This window comes from Atheta coriaria, unplaced genomic scaffold (assembly GCF_025399875.1).
Source record: "Atheta coriaria isolate IRGN ID8LTWV9N9 unplaced genomic scaffold, Caltech_Dcor_3.1 hic_scaffold_6_pilon, whole genome shotgun sequence".
Classification (NCBI taxonomy): domain Eukaryota; kingdom Metazoa; phylum Arthropoda; class Insecta; order Coleoptera; family Staphylinidae; genus Dalotia; species Dalotia coriaria.
The window spans coordinates 6423177-6442476 of record NW_027045448.1 but is presented as its reverse complement, the minus strand read 5'-3'; the positions used below and the strand labels follow the sequence as shown (position 1 = coordinate 6442476).

Sequence of the window (19300 nt, the reverse complement as noted above, 5' to 3'; positions counted from 1 at the left end):
TCATCAAAATATAAAGACATTTTGTTCCGCGCTTATGTTTACTTAGTATGTAGGCAACACATAATACAAAACACTCAAAATGGCCGCGTTGGAAATTGCGTTGAATTAAATTCAAGTAGATATATATTTGATTATATCCAGAATAACAAAATGATTTTCACCGAATGCAAAATTGTCTTGCCACACGAAATAAAACGAAATTTTAAGTGGCTACGGATAAATTAGATACAACGTACGAAACATGAGCCCGAATGGCAAAGCTCATAACCATATATGTGTGTTGAGTGTGTCAGTGTACAGGAGAGCGCTTGGGTAGAAGACATAAGGACGTTTATGTTCATGTCCTTGCACAAATAGACAGCGCTCGCTGAACAAACCCAAACGGAAACGTGCAGATACGCAAAGATACCCGCCCGGCTCGAAAACACTCCCGAAACGCTATCGAAACGTTGAGCAACTTTCGGAAATATAAAACTGAACGCGGTTCACGCGCATTCGTCGAAACTGCTCACTGCTGAAACATACAGCAGGTTTCAATGCAAGCAATATATAGAAACGACGACATTTCGATAAGTTTTGATGGCTTTTAACCGATAGGTGGCGTGCGACATACAACTTTAAAGTGGACCACTTTAGCCATACAACTAAACATGAAATAACAAGTCGTGTTTGGTGCATTTCATTTAAGTTTGTACGTTTGTATAAATTTCTAAATGGTTTCGAGAGTGCATTTTGTGGCAAATATTCCATTTGCGTTTTTCGTTTTATTCGTCGAGTCTTTTTACATCTTGCATGTACGAGTGCATATCTTGTGCGGAATAAATTTGATGGTTCAATTTCCATAGTAATTCTCGTGTTCAATTTACGAAATTTACAATAATCTATGTTCGGAAAATAAACACTGAGTTTAGAAACTTGTTAATTAAGTTTAGTTTTATTTGATTTTAATTTAAATTAAGTTTTGCAGGTTTTGCTACTCGACTAGTAGACGTAAATAAAACAAAGTTTATGTTGGTTTTTTATTTTGTTTTTAATTGAAAATTTTTGCGGAGCGTTTGCGTGATGCTCGTATCAGTTAATGATACAATTTTCCAATCTGTCCGAGACGGTCATAAGTGTTGCAAAGTTGCTGCCTCACGAGTATTCCCCTTGCGCGACAAACTTCGGTTATGGCATTAACTGCGTATTAGAAACTTTGGCTGCATGCGAAGCATCTAAGTTCGGCTTCAATTTTGCTTCAAGCTCAACTATAAGATTAAAATAAAAAATAAAAATAAAAACGATTTGAGACATAACCATGAATTGGATATTTTTTAGGTTATGACGGATAGGTTATGTTTATGTTATTATTTGAGGTTATATTGTTTGAACTTTTAACTTTTTAATCAAATGCCACCGCAAATGTTTGAAATTTTCTCATTTTTATAAGAAAAAAAACTTATTTTTCGTTCAGTTTTGATAAAATAATATTTTCAAGTTTTCGTAGCAAACTTTGAATGGTTCGCTTGCTGGCTTCAACTCTAACTGTAATAGCACTGCGCAGTGTGCAGACAAATGTCAAAAATTAAGATTTGTCTGCGGCCTCGTTACGCCGTCTTCAGAGTTCGACTTGTTCGCCGCCATTCAACTTCTCGGAGGCAGTATAGTATTCCCAAAACTGTCTCTGGCTCTCCAGTCTTCCAAATCGTCGCGGGCATTTATTGCGCGGCGCTAAAGTTCCCCGAAAGTTGGTCTGTCGGAGAAGCTGCGGTTTATGAAACGCGACGCCACAAATATCGCAAACACACGCAGCAGGCTCATACCTCATCTCTGTGTACGAGCCAAATCCCAACACACGATGCTATTGTTCTGCTTCTCTTATTGCATCGCATTGCAATCTCGTGCAGGCCGGAAAAAGTGGATTTTAAACGAGCGGTTATAAATCCGAGGTTTGTTTAACGTAAGCAGGTTGCGCTGCATGGAGACGTGCCGAGGAATCAGGCCGTGGATTCTACGCGGCGCTATTGCATCGCGCTGCATGGAAATATGAAATGTTGCCGTGGTAAACGATGAGTATTCATTATTTTTGTGGTAGAGTGCACGCGCATGCTGCACCTTGGCGCGACACTCGAGGATAACGAACGTGATGTGCGCCGAATGTAATGCGAGGCGGATTTTTCATTAGCGGGGCGGAAAATTGGTAAATATTTACTTAACATTCTATGTAAACACAGCGATGGAAAGTTTCTAAATTCGTAAATACACTCGCATGTGTGTTTATAATTTAAAACCGCAGGTGGCGACATCTATCGGGATCTATTCACAACCAATACTTGGAGACAAAGGAAGAATCGACTTGTTTGTGCGTGCAAAATTATTTCTTATCGGAAACCGCGTGTTTCGTGTCGTTATGCTTATAGTAAAGAATAACTACGTGTGATTTAATAAGTGTTTTATTGTTTTTTTTTAATTATCATCGATTATTCGGGCAATAGTGCATCGTTTATAGGCCGAAAAGCAGTAAACAAGTAAAAATTTTGATTTTGATATTAATTTCTTTACATTTCTAGGTTAAAATAGTGCAAAGCACACATTCCATACAATATGACACACACTCTTCATCAACTGCACAGCTAAAACGTTAAATTCAGCTACAATGAAGAAAATGAAGAAGATAGAAAGAAGTGGAAGCTATTCACCAAGCGAAATGTTGGAAGAAAAAACGACAACGCATTGACGACCAAATAATCCGATTAATTTGAGCCAATTTGTTGCAGTTTGCAGATTTGTGCAGACAAAGTAAGCCCATAAGTCTAAACCTTATTTGAAATCAATTGATTTCATGTTGTCTTTTATCATCTATTGTTTACTAACACCCTGCACAATTCTTCAACATTAACCTGTCTATGCATTTGCATTATTGCAAATTTTTCGCATCTAAATGAGTATTGTAATACTTTACAAACAAACATAACCTTACCTAACCTACGGGTAACCAAATTGAAGCTATAAGTTGCAACTTTGCGTGCGAGATAAGTTTCCGACCTTCGCAGGCGCGAAACAATGAACGCGCGACACTCACCCCACGTCAGTCGCTCGCGGTGTTCAACCCTTCCCGCTTCGCAACCCCGCCGCTTGCGATAGTATAGTAGGCAGTAGTAGTACGCGCGCGCGCGCGTCGGTCCAGCGTCGGGACGCTGACGGGTGGCGGCGTCCAGTGTGGCGGCGGCAGCGGCGAGGTTCGGACGCACGATCGCGCGCACCATTTCAAACCCGCCCCCCTAGTGTGGTGAGCAGGGCTGCGAGACGCAACGATGGCAAAGTCGCGCGCCGCCCGTCGCAACCGAAATTAATTTACATACAGCAACAAAACTTTGCACACGCCAAACAATTTTTCATTTCATAAATCTATTCTATTGTGCTGCGTACATAAACAAATCGTCATAATAATCAAAAGCAAGAAACAATAAACAAAGAAGCGTGCGAAGCGGTAAATAAATTGCAGGGGATTAATACAAACGTAATGAGAAAATATGCTATAATATTTGAATTTAATAGTCGTTAAAGTTTTGCAATTGATTCAAATGGTTTATTAGACTGAAACGTGGATATCGTGCGTGTTGACAGGATGCGAGAGAAAAAGACAATTGGAGGAAATATGTTAGTGTTGATTGTTGCCGTTTTTGGAGCTTTAACAGGTACAATTCTTATTAAAACGCCTTTATTACACACGATATAAAAGTTTAATCTATATAATTTTGCGCGTAACATGTTCCCGTGTCAATTACGTACGTTTTTTTTTGTATTATGAAACCCCGAGCGCATAAAACGCGCAGGTACAAAATGAAAACGAAATTTATGAAGTTTTTTCCCCTCTTCAATCTTCCGACTATGTTTATTCAGTGTGCGTCAGTCAAAATTTGAGTTCTAACTTAATATTGCGCACCGAAAAACCGGAAAAGCTTGACATGCATGCGCACACGTAAAAGTTTTCTAATTGCAGTGCGCGGCTAACTTTATTCGGTGGCCATTGTTAATGTCAAACTACTTTGCAAACTTTTAAATACCTTCGCTAATTGACGTTTGTAATTCGCATTGGAACTTTGACTATTTTCGGCTTTAGAAACACTTTTAATTGGGTTAACCTAACTTAACTTATTTAAGGTTAGGTTGGTTTCCTGTGTGGAATATATGACAAGTATTGAATGCGATGTAAACTTTTCATAATCGCCTTCTCGCGTTGCACTTTTAATTGAGCGCTTGCAGCGAGACTTTAATTGCACGATCCGTGCGCGTAAAATTTTAATTAAATATGCACAATTTTATTACTCAATAACGCGAGCCACAACAACAGGTAACACACCGGGTGCCGCGGGTTGCTTGCATAAATAAAACCGGCGATCGTAAAAAAGTTTCGCTTCTAAGCTGGTGGAGAATTTTTTTTCTTCTCGTTGCTCGGATGCTTTTTGTTTGTTTTGGTGGAAATGGTGGGATGTAAAGTAGAAAAATAAAACGCAAGCGGGGAAACTAAAGTCGAACATGCATTTCGTGTGCATAAACGCTTGTTTGAGTAATAATTAAACTACGCTTTACATTATTCAATGCGCAAACCGAGCGAATCGTATTTTTTTCATTTTTTGCATTCGGTGCGTTGGAGTGAAGCAGAGTTGTGTGAAGCACGGAAAAACAGCTCGGGCATAAATTAAAACCGCTGTGCATGTGCGAAAAAAGAAACGTGGAAAGCGTAGAAGTGAAGTGAAGCTACGTTTGTCGGATTTACCTACGACTATGAGCATATCCTATGCTTTGCATATAACATACAGTGTGTGTGGTGATGATGTAGATTTATACGTAGTTGGGAGCGATGCACTTGCTTTGTACATGTTTTCATGCTGTATGAAGTAAAACAGTCGTGACATGAGATTTTTAAGTAATGTAAAGGGTTTGCATCACTCCCCAACGGCAGGCAACCCACAGTGCAACAAAGCTCAGCGTGTAGCCGAGCCACACTCACACTGCGGCGTTGCAACGTTGCGATGTTGAATGCATGTGCACGAAGATGTTTTCATCACAAGCGAACATCAAACAGGCGCGCGCGCGTGCTCTGGAAATATTCCCGGAGCGAAATATGAAAATTGAATTTTGCTTCCTGCTTCGCGTGCGTTGGTTGATGCAGTTTCGCGGACGTTTCAATAGTGACGTCGTTTTTGAGGCGCGCCAATTCGCGCACCTATTGATGCGTTTCGACATTTTGAATTTGCGCGATTGAGGCGCGCACCCTGCGAATAGAAATGTTTACACGGAAATGCGTTTCGAAACGTTTTGACAAGCGCTTTGCAAATTTTGCAATTTGCATTGCGTTATTGGCTGAGATTCGCGGAATAAAAACAACAAGGGAATGTGTGCAATGCACAAATCAAAATCATTCAAACATCGCGTTTACGTTTTGCTTCTGGATTTATTATTTTTGGATATTTTGACGGTAACACAGCTTTGTACTCGCAATTTTATTGCAAATTCATCGAATATGAGGCATTTGATTGAATGCCAAACGGCTACTGGTATCAAGTGTGTTGCCTACACTGTACTTTATTCGGTTGATGTATATTTGGTTGCTGCAAATCAGCATACATACACCTGAGACTGCTGCAACCCGAATTGGACGAATCGTAATATAGACCTACATTCGCCGCCTGTGTAAATAATACCAGAGGGGTAGTGCAACCCCAGCGTTATTACTATTACGGGCGCCTCAACGCGGAATGTGTTAATGTGTTAGTAGGACGCGAAACGAGGGGCGGTCGTGTACCGCCCGCAGCGCGCTGCACACAACACAGACACACAAAAACACGTCACACGGTTGGGGTAGGAGAGCATTTGATAGATTTGGTATGGTCGGGGTTGATACGCGCGTACAAATTGCGCGGCCGGAAATTAACGCCATTGATTTTTGGCACAGATTCGAGATGATTAAATTTTGACATTGCGTAAATAATAGGCAGCCAACATGGCACGAAATTTTTAATATGTTGCATTAATCCGCACATGAAATTTTATAGCGCGCACATTCTCCGCAATCATTATCGTAATAAGTTGTAATAAGTATTTTGTCTCAAGTAATTAACGCGCTGGCAAAGCGCACCCCTCGGCTTGCCAATGATTTATTATTTAAGCGAACGCAAATAATTAATGGGAGTAATTTCGCGAAACGCGCGGCGTTATCCTTGAGCATGTCCTTTGTGTTTGCAGAAAAATATTCTCTATGCGTAAGCTCTTTTTTTTTGTTTAATGTATAAATTACTCACAAAAACAAAATTAAAAAAAAAGTATTGCAATTTCTACGCAATTTATTTATAAGAAAGTAATTAAAAATAAAATAATTTACAAATTGCGTCGTTAAATTTGATAGTTTTTAAGCTTGGGACGTGCACAATTGCGAGTTTAATATTTCAGCGTGAATTGTCCGGTCGTAAGCACGGTTCTCATGCATTTTTCGTTTGTTTTGCTCGCCGCCGTGTGTTCGGGCCTCCGAAAACTCCTAAAATGTTTAATTCCCGTTTTTGTATTCAACGCTTGACCCGCCCGGAAACAACACCACGCCGTATACAGTCACACCGCGCGCACCAACCTCATTCGAAATTAATGCGCAGGTAGGACTCAGCCTAGGACTATACCGATCGGCGCGGAGAGCGGCATCCTGTGCGCCTCGAAATGAACACATTTACAGGCGCAGTCGAAACACAACGCGGCCGAGCTTTAATACTTAATGCGCGCGATGCCTTCCTTCCTGTTTTCCTGCTTGCGTCGCTTTTATCACGTGCGCGCGAACCGACAACTGCGAGAAACTATTCGCGAATCGTAAAACTATTTCGAAAATTGTTGCGTTATTAAATTCTAATTTTCATTGCGACTTGAAACGCGTAAAAATCTTGAACAAACGAGAGGAACGTATATATGAGGTTTTATTGTTTTTACTTTCGCCGTGTAAAAATAGAATAAAACCGTGGAGCGTGGGGCAAAAAAATGGTTACGATGCATTTTTCATAATTTCGCGTTGTTGGAAAAAGTCGTGGGCGAGCGAAACACCAGCTGAACACGAGAACAAGAGAAGAATCTTCATAAACAATTACAAAAGAGGTAAAGCTGGGAGTTTTGTTTCTGTTTGGCGAGTTTGGAAAGTTTCACTTATGGGGTTGAACAAACGGAGAAACACGGTGTGTCATTTCGGTTGGTTTATCTTCAAATTTAAACAAGAAAACGCGAAAAGAAAATACAAATGTTTAGGGAGGATAAAATTTTTATTTAATAAATTATTTACTGCGCAGTAAAATTTACTCTGTCAAAAATATTTAGCATTAAAATAAATTTATTTGCGTTTAAATCATTTAAAAATCAATTTAAACTTTATTTTGCATTTTATAAAATTAATTTTATAGTTTTCTACATTATTTACTCGATAAAATTAAAATTATTTAGTATTTTGTATTATTTCGGAGTTAAAATGACTTTTATTTAAATTTTTACATTTTTTTATTTTAAAATCATTTTAATTACTCAAAAAACAATTTTTCACAATCGAATAATTTTGTACAATCCTTTTATTACTATTTTTATTTCACTGGTTTTCGTTATCCTTGCCGATTTGAACAGACAAGAGACGCGTTTAACGACCTCGTTTTAAAACTTACCTACGACAACGAACATTTGAATGTGCATATCAGCGCACACCCCTCGGTGGATATGTGCGAATTATACAAGTACTACTGGGCGCAACTGAGCAAGTTTCAAAACGAAATGGCATAACCGGATTACACATTTATCCCGCTGAATTGCGCGCTAGCAACTTGGCGTGCATCGCCCAGCGCAGGAATTCAAAGTCTTCTTCGGCAAGTGGAAACTTTATTCACAAATTAATTAACTTTAATTTACACATTCGCATACGCTTCGAATCCCGCCAAACCACTTCCAACAATAAAATTAATTAGTTTATTGTAGTTTAATTAAAAGTAAACATATGACATTGTTTTCTAAATTCTAACCTCATTTATGATTTTCATATATAGTTGAGATCATGTAGATACATGTGTAATGAAGTGTTTCTTGTGCATTTTTAACGTGAACTGATTCCACTCTGAATAATTCCGAATTAAAGTGTAAATAATTGCAATGGTTATTAAATATTCCATTATGATTAACGTGGCGCAAATGAATAAATAATCTCCGACGCATGAAATTGGGTCGCGCCGGTGGGCGGTGGGATTTTATTCGCGAGGTTGTGGTACGCGCGCGCTCGCTTTCTCGAATATTATGCAATTTGATGTGTGTCGCGTTCATAATTTAGTTTATAATTAGCAGTAAAACATGTGCCTGCGCGAGGCTTGTGTTTTCGACTAGCCGAGCAACATTGCAACGCATTTAATATTCTCTGTGCAATGAAAATTCGAAATTTCCGAGTATATTATGCGTGTTTGAGTGCGCAACCGGAAAAGCGGTTTGTAGTTTGCTAACATCTACGCCTGTAGATTGAGGTGTGTGGACCGCGCGTAAAGTGCAATGATGCAAACGCAATTTTTCGCCCGCCGAGGGCACAAAAGTTAATTAAATGTTGTAAATTTCATGCGCGCGAATAAATCACACAGGTCGAGACATAATTTGTTCTTTTTGAAAGTGGACTATATGCACATATGCTCCAGAAACTAAATTCAAACAAAAAACTTTGAAATGAAATTAAATCTTAAATTACACCACAAACAATAATGAAATTAGTTGGGATTTATCCGTAGTTTTATAATAAACATAGAAATTATTCAACTTTAAGATAAAATATAAACATAAACTTGTTATTAAGCGCAGAAGGTACTAGAAAAAAAAACGTCGTGGAAAATCGTACATCTTGAAAATTGCATTCGGTAATCCACAATTAATTGAGCCGCCGGTTGCTGGAGGCGGACGTGGGCGGTGTATGGCGGTGGATGCAGCGACGGCGACGTTAACGTCCTCGTTACTTCTCATCTTCGTGTCGCTACGGTAACGCGCGCGGTAATAACGCGCGTTTTGCGTCGCGACGCCCGGCTTTTCCTGCCAGAGCTAAATTGGCATTTCTCGAAAGTCCGCCTCGTGTGCCCCTGTCTCTATTGCATCCCAGCGTGCCGCGTGTGTCGCGGAATGTCTTAATTTATAATTCACGCCGAGATGGCAACATAAGTGAAGAGTCTGAGACAAGCACAAGCAGATCCACGACGGAAATTCGCCAATTCATAGACACCGGCACCCATCGGGTGCTAGTTTGACTTTAACTGCAATTTTAAGACGGAGAATCAGCATCAAAGAAACGGAAAGTCATTTAGCCAAGACCGACGATTACGGCGACACATTTTAACTTGTCAAACTCTGCCTGCAAGCAAAGTTGTAATTTGAGTTTGAACGCTGAAAAGTTAATTGCAATTGCACCCTGGCAACTTTAGACGGAAGCCATTTTAATTGACATCCAAAGCCATCTAGAAATTTTTAAGTAAAGTGACGCGAGGCATAGTTGAATGTTTTTTGTTAGTTGCCAAAAGTCTTGGTGAATTTACTGCATGCCTGCATAGTGAAAAGACGTCGCTTCTTAGTTGATCCTCTGACACCTACGCCACCGAAGCTCGCGCCCTATGAATATTCCATTACGTTATGCTCGGCCTCCGCCTCCGTCGACGAACCGTATGTACACACGCGGAGCGTCGCGTGTTTAATATGCGTGTTGTTTAAATTGGATTATAAAGTTGCGGCCGGAGATCTGCGCTACGTGTGTGCACATCCGCCTTTCTTCTCGCACGCCATCCTCCTGTTTGTTTACACTATTAATGCAATCCTTTCCTGTTGTGCACGAGCGCGCAAAAATCGCGAAAAAGCACGAACTTTACTTTTAACGCGCAAACATTGCTACAAACTTTTTAGTTATGCAATCTAAACACGTTTTCAATTATCAACAAGGTTAGAAAAATATCTATGTATAACCATATATTAATACGCCATATATTAATCAATTTCTAAGTTAATTACTATAAAAAACACAGCTATTTGACAGTTTCCGTGATAAAAATATTTTAAGACGTTTGTAAAGCGTAGTTATGAGTTATATCAGTAGTAATTTTGTTAGTCAAGGCAGGAAAAGCAATAATCGTTGGATAATGCACGTATCTAAAATGGTAACGAACATTCTCGAGGTGTAATTAACGATTTTAAGCCGATTTGGCAGCGCTGTAAGTTGAGCTCAACGCCTTTGCTCGGCCAGTGGTTTACGACAAATCGAGTGCGCTCGGGAACATTAACGACAACGAAGGAACAGCGGTGGCACATCCAGATGTCGCGGTTATTAAAACCGCTCACGAGTACACCACTCGAAAACGGATTAGGGTTCATCAAATCACGACAACGAAAATTGACGCCGTCATTTTGTTGGGAAAAAATCATAAAGGGACCTCGGCATCCTTACGCTTCAGCGCGTACGCCGCGAAAGAGATGAAAAAGCAAGGCATGCCGAGGATCTCAAGGCGTCGTTTAAAATCTCTTTGCGAATGCGTGTTATAATCTCAGCCAACATCTACGAATCAATTTCCCACGAGGTTCTCGCAGATGAATTATTTAAGCATGCGCGTGTTTTTCGCAGATTACATGCGATGAAAATATGTTTCATATATCAAAAGAAAAACACAAAAAATTTAAAATTAAGAGGAGAAAAATGAGGTTTGATTTGTCGACAAATAGTTTTATTGACTTGCTCGATGATTTAATTGAATAATCGAAGTAATCGTCGAATCGCCCTGAAGAATTTCTATCATCCATCGTCGCCTTTGTCCTCTGTTTTTTGCTATGACGGTTCGTCTGCCGCGAACAATTAATCACAGGCGGCACGTCGAAGTTCCGCAATCGCAATCGCCTTTTGTGCTCGCATTACGAAACAGTCACGTTTGATATATCGTCGCCGGCAAACAACTGAAATTCGATGAAGGTAAGCACGAGACGCTATCCAAACAGATTTAAACTTCTTTAGTCTTCACGCAGTCGAAAAGTACACAAATCGATTTAGTTGAACTAGCGACATCTATCATCAACTGGCATAGACATGTTCAACTACAAATTAAACCCGATTGAAAAATCGTTTTGTGCGTTTAAGTAATATAAGCAGTCGAATAAACGTAAACGATAAATTTGCGCACATAATTCAATTTAATGACATCGCCCGGCTGCGACGTCAGATCGTAACATAACCTGCAATCATAACTATCAATATATGAAGTTATGAAGGCGAGTCGATAGCGCTGCGGCGGAAAATTTACCGCTATGCGCGTACAGAACAAATTGTACGAAATGCGCGGCCGAGAACTTGCAAGTTCTCTGCGCCACTGACAGCGGCATTTATGCGAAAGTTTTATCGCCACAGTGATAATAATTTCGTATGTGGACTGCAGAACCCACTGCGTAAATGTAGCAAAGTTATATATTCTATTTGCGACGATGGGGCCAGTTTGAATAGACCGTACTTGTATTTACACACTCACATGCTGCTCGCTGTATGCATGCGGTGCGGATAAATGCTGAAAATTATGTGCGCAATAAAAATGCTGTAACAAGATAACCCCATTAGTGGTGCGACGCGCTCGAGGGACGTCCGATGTTAAATTTTAACAATTTTCAATTCACTAACCGTCGATGACATCGAACTGCATCGGGGGGAAATTGATGAAAATTTGTTTGGTTTCGGCAGCGTGCCAAAATATAATTTACAATATTTTTTATTGAAATATTTATATAAAATACGCGGTGATGACAGTCGTAGTGCCTATATATAGTATGAAAGTGAAGCATTGTGTTCGCATACGTTGCGCGCACGTTTTACTCGGAAAGTGTTTGAATGGAAAGAAGTACGTGGTTGGCATGCGGTGGCGGTGTACGTAGCAACGCCCCCGCGTGCTTGATAAAGCAATGCAAATGGACCCAGGCGCGCGAGCTCAGCACAATGGCGCAATCTCAGCGGTAGGCAAACAGACGAAAACTGCCGGAACACCAGCACCCCTCCGTCGGTATGTTCGCGTTTTGTTTGTTTGTTTACGCAGTTGGAATTTAATACCCTCATATAGAATTTTGATGATGACTAGTGATGCCATCTACTGGTTTCTTATTCAGTGACAATGGCTGCCTAACTAACAATAACCTAGAAATCCATTTTGAGGTGGTTTTGAAGCTACTGCTAGTTCGATTTCGATTCGATTCGATATCTACTTGTGAACACACTTCAGGAATCCGAAATGCGATCGTACTCCTCCATTGACAGCATAGATTAATATCCAATCTTTCGGACGGGTTTTACGTCGGTGTCGGTGTCGTTGTCGTGTCGCTTTCTGAGCTTTTCCTCGAATTTTTCCCCGCCTGCGTTAGTTCTGGCAGGGTGTGCTTTGTGCGTCTTTAATGACTTTTTTGTTTGGCTTATTTCCGTTTGCTCGTCGTGCGGCCCAACTTTCATTCGCCTCACACTCGGATCTTCTTCATCATATTTCTAACCTAATATTCGTCAAACTACGTGCACCGCGAGCGAATCTCGGCGCCGGGCTTTGGTTTTCTAACCGCACACACGTCCGCATCAAGTGATGTAGAAGAAAATGAGAAAAAAGAAAATTTATGATGTGACTGTTGGATTTTTTTGGGTCCTCTGATTTATTTTGATACATTAATCGCGACCGCGAAGGTTTAATTAGTGAATCTGTGTTTTTAATGAATAAAATCACAACTCCCAGGGAATACTCAAGGATAATTCCGAATGCAAATTGAATTTGCCGCTGTGAATCCGAAATCACCGATGAAAATTGATTTCAAACGGTCGTAATAAGAAGAAAAGTGTAAAAAAATTGAGATGCAGGGCAAGCAAGCAGGAAGAAACCAACAGTCGGAAAAAAAGACGCCACAAGAAAGAAAAGAAAAACGCTGCTTGTATAATGTTGAAAGCCATAAAATTACATTTGCGCCCTCTTGACGACACCGTCGAGCGTCATGGTAACGTTCTTCGAGCTGTTCGAGCACTTCTTTCGTTGCGCGCGTTGTCACGACAGCCAGGAAGAATAGCAAATTGTCGACGCTGGCATTTTTGCTGCGACGAAAATATTGTATGCCATACGCTAGCGAGCGCAGAATGAGACGCTTGATTGGACAAAAAATATTGCACATTGTGTTGCGTTTCATATATTGTCGTTTGCTGCGCGAAAATAGCTGGTGTACTTTTCCAGAAATTCAATAAAGCTAAAAACCTGTATTTGAAGCATCTCCTATTGTGATTTGCAAACATTTCAAACATTTGTTTGAGTGCACAATAATTAATTCATTGTTTGCTGCGTGCATTCAGTGCGTAATTGTTATTCATGTACTCGAAAAATATCAATCAAAGAAGTAGCACCCTCTTCTTATTCGTTCAACTACTCCACTAAAACGCTAAACACAACGGCACACGCAGATTACCACCAGATTCATTCGTCTAATGGTAATGGCAGCAAGGGTTTGCTCTCTCGAGTGGTTCTTGCCCCGACGGCTAAAAAGGGGCGCTCTTTAGTTTTAGTAAATGGCTTTAGAGATGTTCGAGCACGGGTGCCGGTTAAAAAACGGCATGGCTTATGCGCAGACGAGCTAGCGCTGAGTTGTGAATGGTATATTGAGTTGCCTACATATGTGTGACTAGCGTCTGCGGGGCACTCGAAAGGATGCTGACCGTGTGCGGACGACGTGCGCACAACGAAGCAAACCCACCCTCGGAAGCAGGAACAAACTCGCAGATGGTGGTGGAGCGCCGAAGACAATGGCCACTTTTGCACGGAACTCGTCGGCGCACAATGCCCATTGTCCTGGATGACGCTCCGCACCAGACGAGCTACACCGAGAATTCTACAGCTTGTACATTTGTATATTGTTTTCCGTATAGTATACACACATCGGCGGAGGATGCCGAGCAGCATTCGGCGTATGTCGGCGCTTGCAGGACAGATAACGAGCTTTCGGCACGAACGCCACAATAGGCAGACATAATTAAAGCTCGTTCCCTCACAACTCATCACTGCGCAACGCGCAACGACGACGTGTAACATAACATGAAATCATGCAATACACAGCCACATATTCGTTTAATTCTTCACAGCTATACGATTTTTCTTTATTTTCCGTTGTGAATTGCGGCTTGTATGTTCAGGTAATAGGTTTTGTCATAACAAAATGGCCGCCGTTCACAGCAGATTGATTTCGGCCGTTTCGCCCCGAGGGTAAAATGTAATACGCATAAAATTGGACGCACAACAAAACCACGAAAATAATCTTCAACTACAACAACAAAAAAAGCAATTTATGCCCTGGAAAACACTAAAATCTTTTGTAGCAACACAATAACTCTTGATTCGGGTCTAGTTTTAATTTCGAATGGATTTCATTAAGGTTTGGTTTACTTGTTAATTAAAAAATCCATTCGCGGCAAATTTGCTGTGTCGATCTTGCTTTGCAGGATGTGCGTCGGTAGAATTTTCACGCCGCATTAAATTTGTACCAACCGAGCGTTTATAACGCTCATTAAACGCGCCGTCGTTTTCGTTTTCTTGCGCTTCGCCGGTGTCTTCTTGCGCATTCCGCCGCCCTCGGTTAGCTTCCCATTTTATCTTAAACGTTAATAAGTTCCCTTGTGCATTTGCGCGCGGCGTGCGAGTGCCACTAGCCGCGTGTATTTACGACATTCATAAAAATTTGCGCAGTGCAAACACTTGCTTCTTCTATTCCCACTTCGATGGTTCACAGTGCCACAAAGAAGAACGGCGCTCATTTATTGCGGACTTTTTCTTCGAAAATCATAAATAAAGAAATAAACTAAATGGCACACGCCGGCGAACGACTTTGGTTGCAACTGCAGAATGACAATGCTTTAAAACAAACCAATTAGGTGCAGAATGGAAGGAAGAATTATTTTTCACCTGGGAGGACTTATTTTTAAAAATAAAATATTCCTTGTTAGCGGGGTGAATTATAGACCTTTTCTGGAGTTTAGAAAAGTTTGTCCCATTAAAATATCTTCATTTTGAAATTTTTGGTATTTTGTATGGAAACCTAGTTAGCTCTTGCAAAATGATTGCTTCAATTGAAGATTTTGACAAAATAGTAATTTGTTTGTGCAAGTAGGTGAAACAAAGAACAATGGCAATTTAGAAGCTGTTGAAAATGAGATTGCAAGTTGTTTTCCATGCGATTAATTCTAACGAGGAGCGGGTGCTTGCTACTGCAGCCGTTTTCCCGATATCATCTAGATATGCGCGCAAAATGCCATCAGTCCCATCAGGTTGTTCGGCATCCAAAGAAAACGACCCGAAATGGCGTCCGCATGGAAAACCTGGCCGACGTGCGACGTGCGCTCCTCTCGCTTAGAAATACCCAGAGTTATGAGTGGAGCACCCGAAATCAGAAAGGAGACCCGTCACAGAACGGAAATTACACTGCAAACGACAGCCACTATTCCAGCACAAACGATTCGTCGCACTGATTTTGCTACACGATTTGAAATTCACTTCACAATTTACACAACTTTCCAGATAGTTACCGAGATTGCTCACATCTTGAAAGCAATTTTTTTAAAACCAAAATTACAGAGTGCTGTAATCTTGTACAAAGCTCTGGATTAAAGTTTTAGGTGTATGCTTTACTCGTATAGAAATTGCTTGTCAAAGTTTTCCTCGTTTTCATCCGCTTGCTAATTACATTTCCTTGTTTCTTTTTTTTCTCTGCGTCAACGCGAAGCGTCGACATTTGCCGAAGCTCGAAACGTCGCGACAGTATGTTCAGCGCCATTCAATCGATGATTTGTGATTTAATTTTTTTCTCCCTGCGTTCCATATTTACAAGCGCGCATATTGCATGCAAATAAATCAAAACGCGATTTTAATAAAATTGCCAATTCGTAGAATACGATTTGTTGACTTGTATTTTACGTCTACTTTTACCTGCAATTTCTATATTTTCTGTATGTAAAATTACTTTTCCTCTTGTTGCAAATGGAAATACGTTTAAAGAAAGCAACATGTTTTTCTTTCTCGCAGTACAAATCGAGCGAAAGCGTATAAATCCAAAACTCTGGATTAATATTGACTAAAGACGCAATAAAGATATGCAAATAACCGAGTTGGGTGTAGCAAATGATTCCCAGCAGTGCGAGAAATGAACTCGGAATCAGGATGCGGAATTGGTCTCTCGTGGAGGCGGTTGTCGCCGGCCCCGTTGCATTCTACATACACTCGATTAATCTTCCTCAGACATTCAGACAAGCGCGAGCGCCGGCCGCTCTCAAATTGAATGATTTATTGACCCGTTATCGTGCATTTTAAAAGGTTTTTTCTTCATTTCGTGCGCTTTGTATGCACGCTCAAGTGCGAGCGCCCGCGCTGTGTATATGTGTGTTTTACACTTTCATCAATACACTGATGCCGTTCACCGCGGGGGAGGCTGGGGGTGTGCGAACGCGAGGTACTTTGGGGCGATTACTTCGCGCTCACCCCTAGAACGCTCCGCGCTGAATGGGTAATTTCTGCCGAGCGATGCAATTTTTCATTATTTTGCAATATTCGATGATTTTTTCCCTTCGGTTTCATTCAACCATCCGACTGCCATTGAATGCTGTACATTGAACCGAGGGTTGCAAAATGTTGTGTTACGATATGCGAGATTAAGTCTTTAGCCATGAAATTATGCCACAATGGAAAATGCATACGTTTTCATTTTGTTCAAAGTCGCAGCAGCATTTTTCATTGATAGGAGTTGAAAAATGTAGAGATTTTTCATGGGACGCTACATATTTTTAAATTATAAAATTTTTTGTTAGTCTACTGAATTATAGACATTCTATGGAAACCTTAGCAGTTGTTTCTATTCAAATCGGATAAGTTTGAAATTTTGACCAAAATTTTTATTTTGTTACCGGGGAACTATATATTTTTAGAATTCTGAATTCTTTGTTAGTCTACTGATTTATAGGTAATCTTAGGTAGCAAATAAAGCTATCCCTATAAAAATCTATTGACATTGAAATTTAGCTCAATAACTATCAATCAAAACAAAATTGTTTGAAATCTAGTTTGCGATCGGCATGCGCACAATTTGGAACAATTTGAAACACGCCTGAAGTATGCGAAGTAAGCGAATAAGGCATCGAAAATCACAATCGTCGCCCACACCCCCAACAGAGAGAATATCATTCCGCAGCTGCCGCGCGGAAAGCACTCGAAAGCAATTTCGACAACATTCAGCGGGCGCACTCATCGCATTCACATCAGGCGCGCGCGCGACGGAATGCGATCAAGCATATCACAACTCGCGCACGAAATGGAAGTTTCTCTCGCGGGCGCGCGCGATATCGCTTTGCACTCGAGCACTCGAAGCGCGTTTAAGATGTTATCCGCCACTTGGAAAACCCGACATTAAGTTACCGCCAGACAGATATGACGCGGCAATATAGAAATCTACTATCTGAGGTTGATGCCCATCAGGTTTGATGGTCATATTTGTCGCATTTGTATTACTTATATTTTAAAAAGTAAAACATTTGAAATTCCATGACCTAGAATCTTTTCCTGTTTGTGTCTCTGTTGGTTTATTATACCACTAGTAATTTAAAGTGTACTTCACTGAGAGTTAACCATCAACAATGAAATATGATTATTAATGTGGTCACGAGCACTCGAGGGACTGTCGACTGCATTTGGGAGATATTTCAATGGCGGCTGAAAGATGCTCTTCACTGACCTGCCTTGCCTACGGCGCGCATTGTGGACGCAAACGGAAATTGCATTGCACGTCATCACTCATCATCTGGCTACGTTATATTACTGCTACCAAAACACCCACCAGGCCCACCCACAATGTAGCTTTCGAAGCGCGTAACTAATGGTCGTAATTAAAGCACAGCGCAGCAGTATTCCTGCATTCCAGCGCAAAACCCCAAAAATCAATCGGTACATTAATCATCTACCCGGTTTACGAATTACTTACCCCTTGTACCTAGGTACAAGTATTCTCAAAAATTTTCTCTGCGAATTATTAATGACTTTTTTTCGGGCGTCGTTTACATCTGGATCATCAATGGAGTGATCCTGACAGGATGCGATGAAAGCAACCAGAGAGCACTTAATTATAAAGTCTTTCATCCAATTTCATCCCGTCGTCTCAACAAACGAAAGAAACGAACCAAATGTAAAATGTAATTAATTTCTTGCGCGAAAATTGCAAATTGTTCGGACTGTTTAGAAATGGTTAAATGGAAACACGCCGGAGTGAAATTAGGGCGCACAAAGTGCGCGGCGCAAGTGATTCGCACATTTTGCCCTGGCAAAACTTTCATCTTGTATCCAAATAGAAGCTAAACAGCGCAAAGCTCGGACTCTGGTTCAGTCTTCTTGGTCCTTTGGTTTTCAGCACGCCGCGTCGAAATCCAAAGAGACTTCCACCAGCGGCGAGAGAACTTTCCGACCGCGTGTTCCGCTCGCTCCGCTTGGCTTCGCAGGCGTATTAACTTTGTCAATTACGACTTTAAATTAATGAACTATTTTAAATTCTCACTTCATGCTCACACATTGTTTGTTCGGAATTTGATTGGAAAGTAACTCAACATACATAGATCTAAAAATTTTTTAGGAGAAGTCTCAAGAGGGTCATAAAATTTTTGTTTTTATTTACTCTAGACTCTCTAATACAGGTTACAGGACCTTTCATCCCAAATAGGATTAAATTACAAGTCCCTAAAGGACATCCTTATAAACCAACGGGATCTTTGTCGCCCCATTGATGGCTTAAACTGATCAAGTGTCTAGACTCATAATAACTTTATGGAATATTATGAAATTTAATACTTTATACAATTTTTCTTAAAATTTTACGTTTTGATACACGTAGCGAAAAGTCTGCTTCGTTGGACGCGGGTAGCCATAACGTGATGACGTCGAGTGTCCGAAAATTGAAATAAAAATGAGTTGCTGCCGACTGGTTGCAGCTTGATTCTAAGCCTGATATTCTCGTTGGTCGAGCCAGAGGCGGCAGGCACCAGCTCAGAGATGTGATGAGATGAGGTCGGAATTGAGTTTTCAGTGTGCGGTCAGCTAACTAGGTTCGCCGCACCGTCATGCCGACGGAATTGCGTCAATTTCCTCAAATAACAAATCCAAAATTGAAAAACCGCGCCGTGTTGGTCCTGTGGGAATATTCCGAATGCGCCCCTCGTCCAGCGCTGTAAATTTGAATTTTAAAATGGAAATTGTTACAAATATACACGCAGCAAAAA

At 40.7% G+C, this 19300-nt stretch overlaps 1 protein-coding gene across 1 annotated transcript in view; it reads left to right on the top strand.

Moving 5' to 3' along the window:
• The first annotated feature begins 3182 nt into the window (after positions 1-3182).
• Positions 3183-19300, top strand: part of LOC135793782 (cell adhesion molecule Dscam2-like) — a 43431-nt gene continuing 27313 nt past the window's right edge. Inside the window, 1 exon segment of the mRNA XM_065304865.1 lies at positions 3183-3677. Within this exon segment, the coding sequence (XP_065160937.1) occupies positions 3608-3677 (70 nt within the window). The 5' untranslated portion in view covers positions 3183-3607.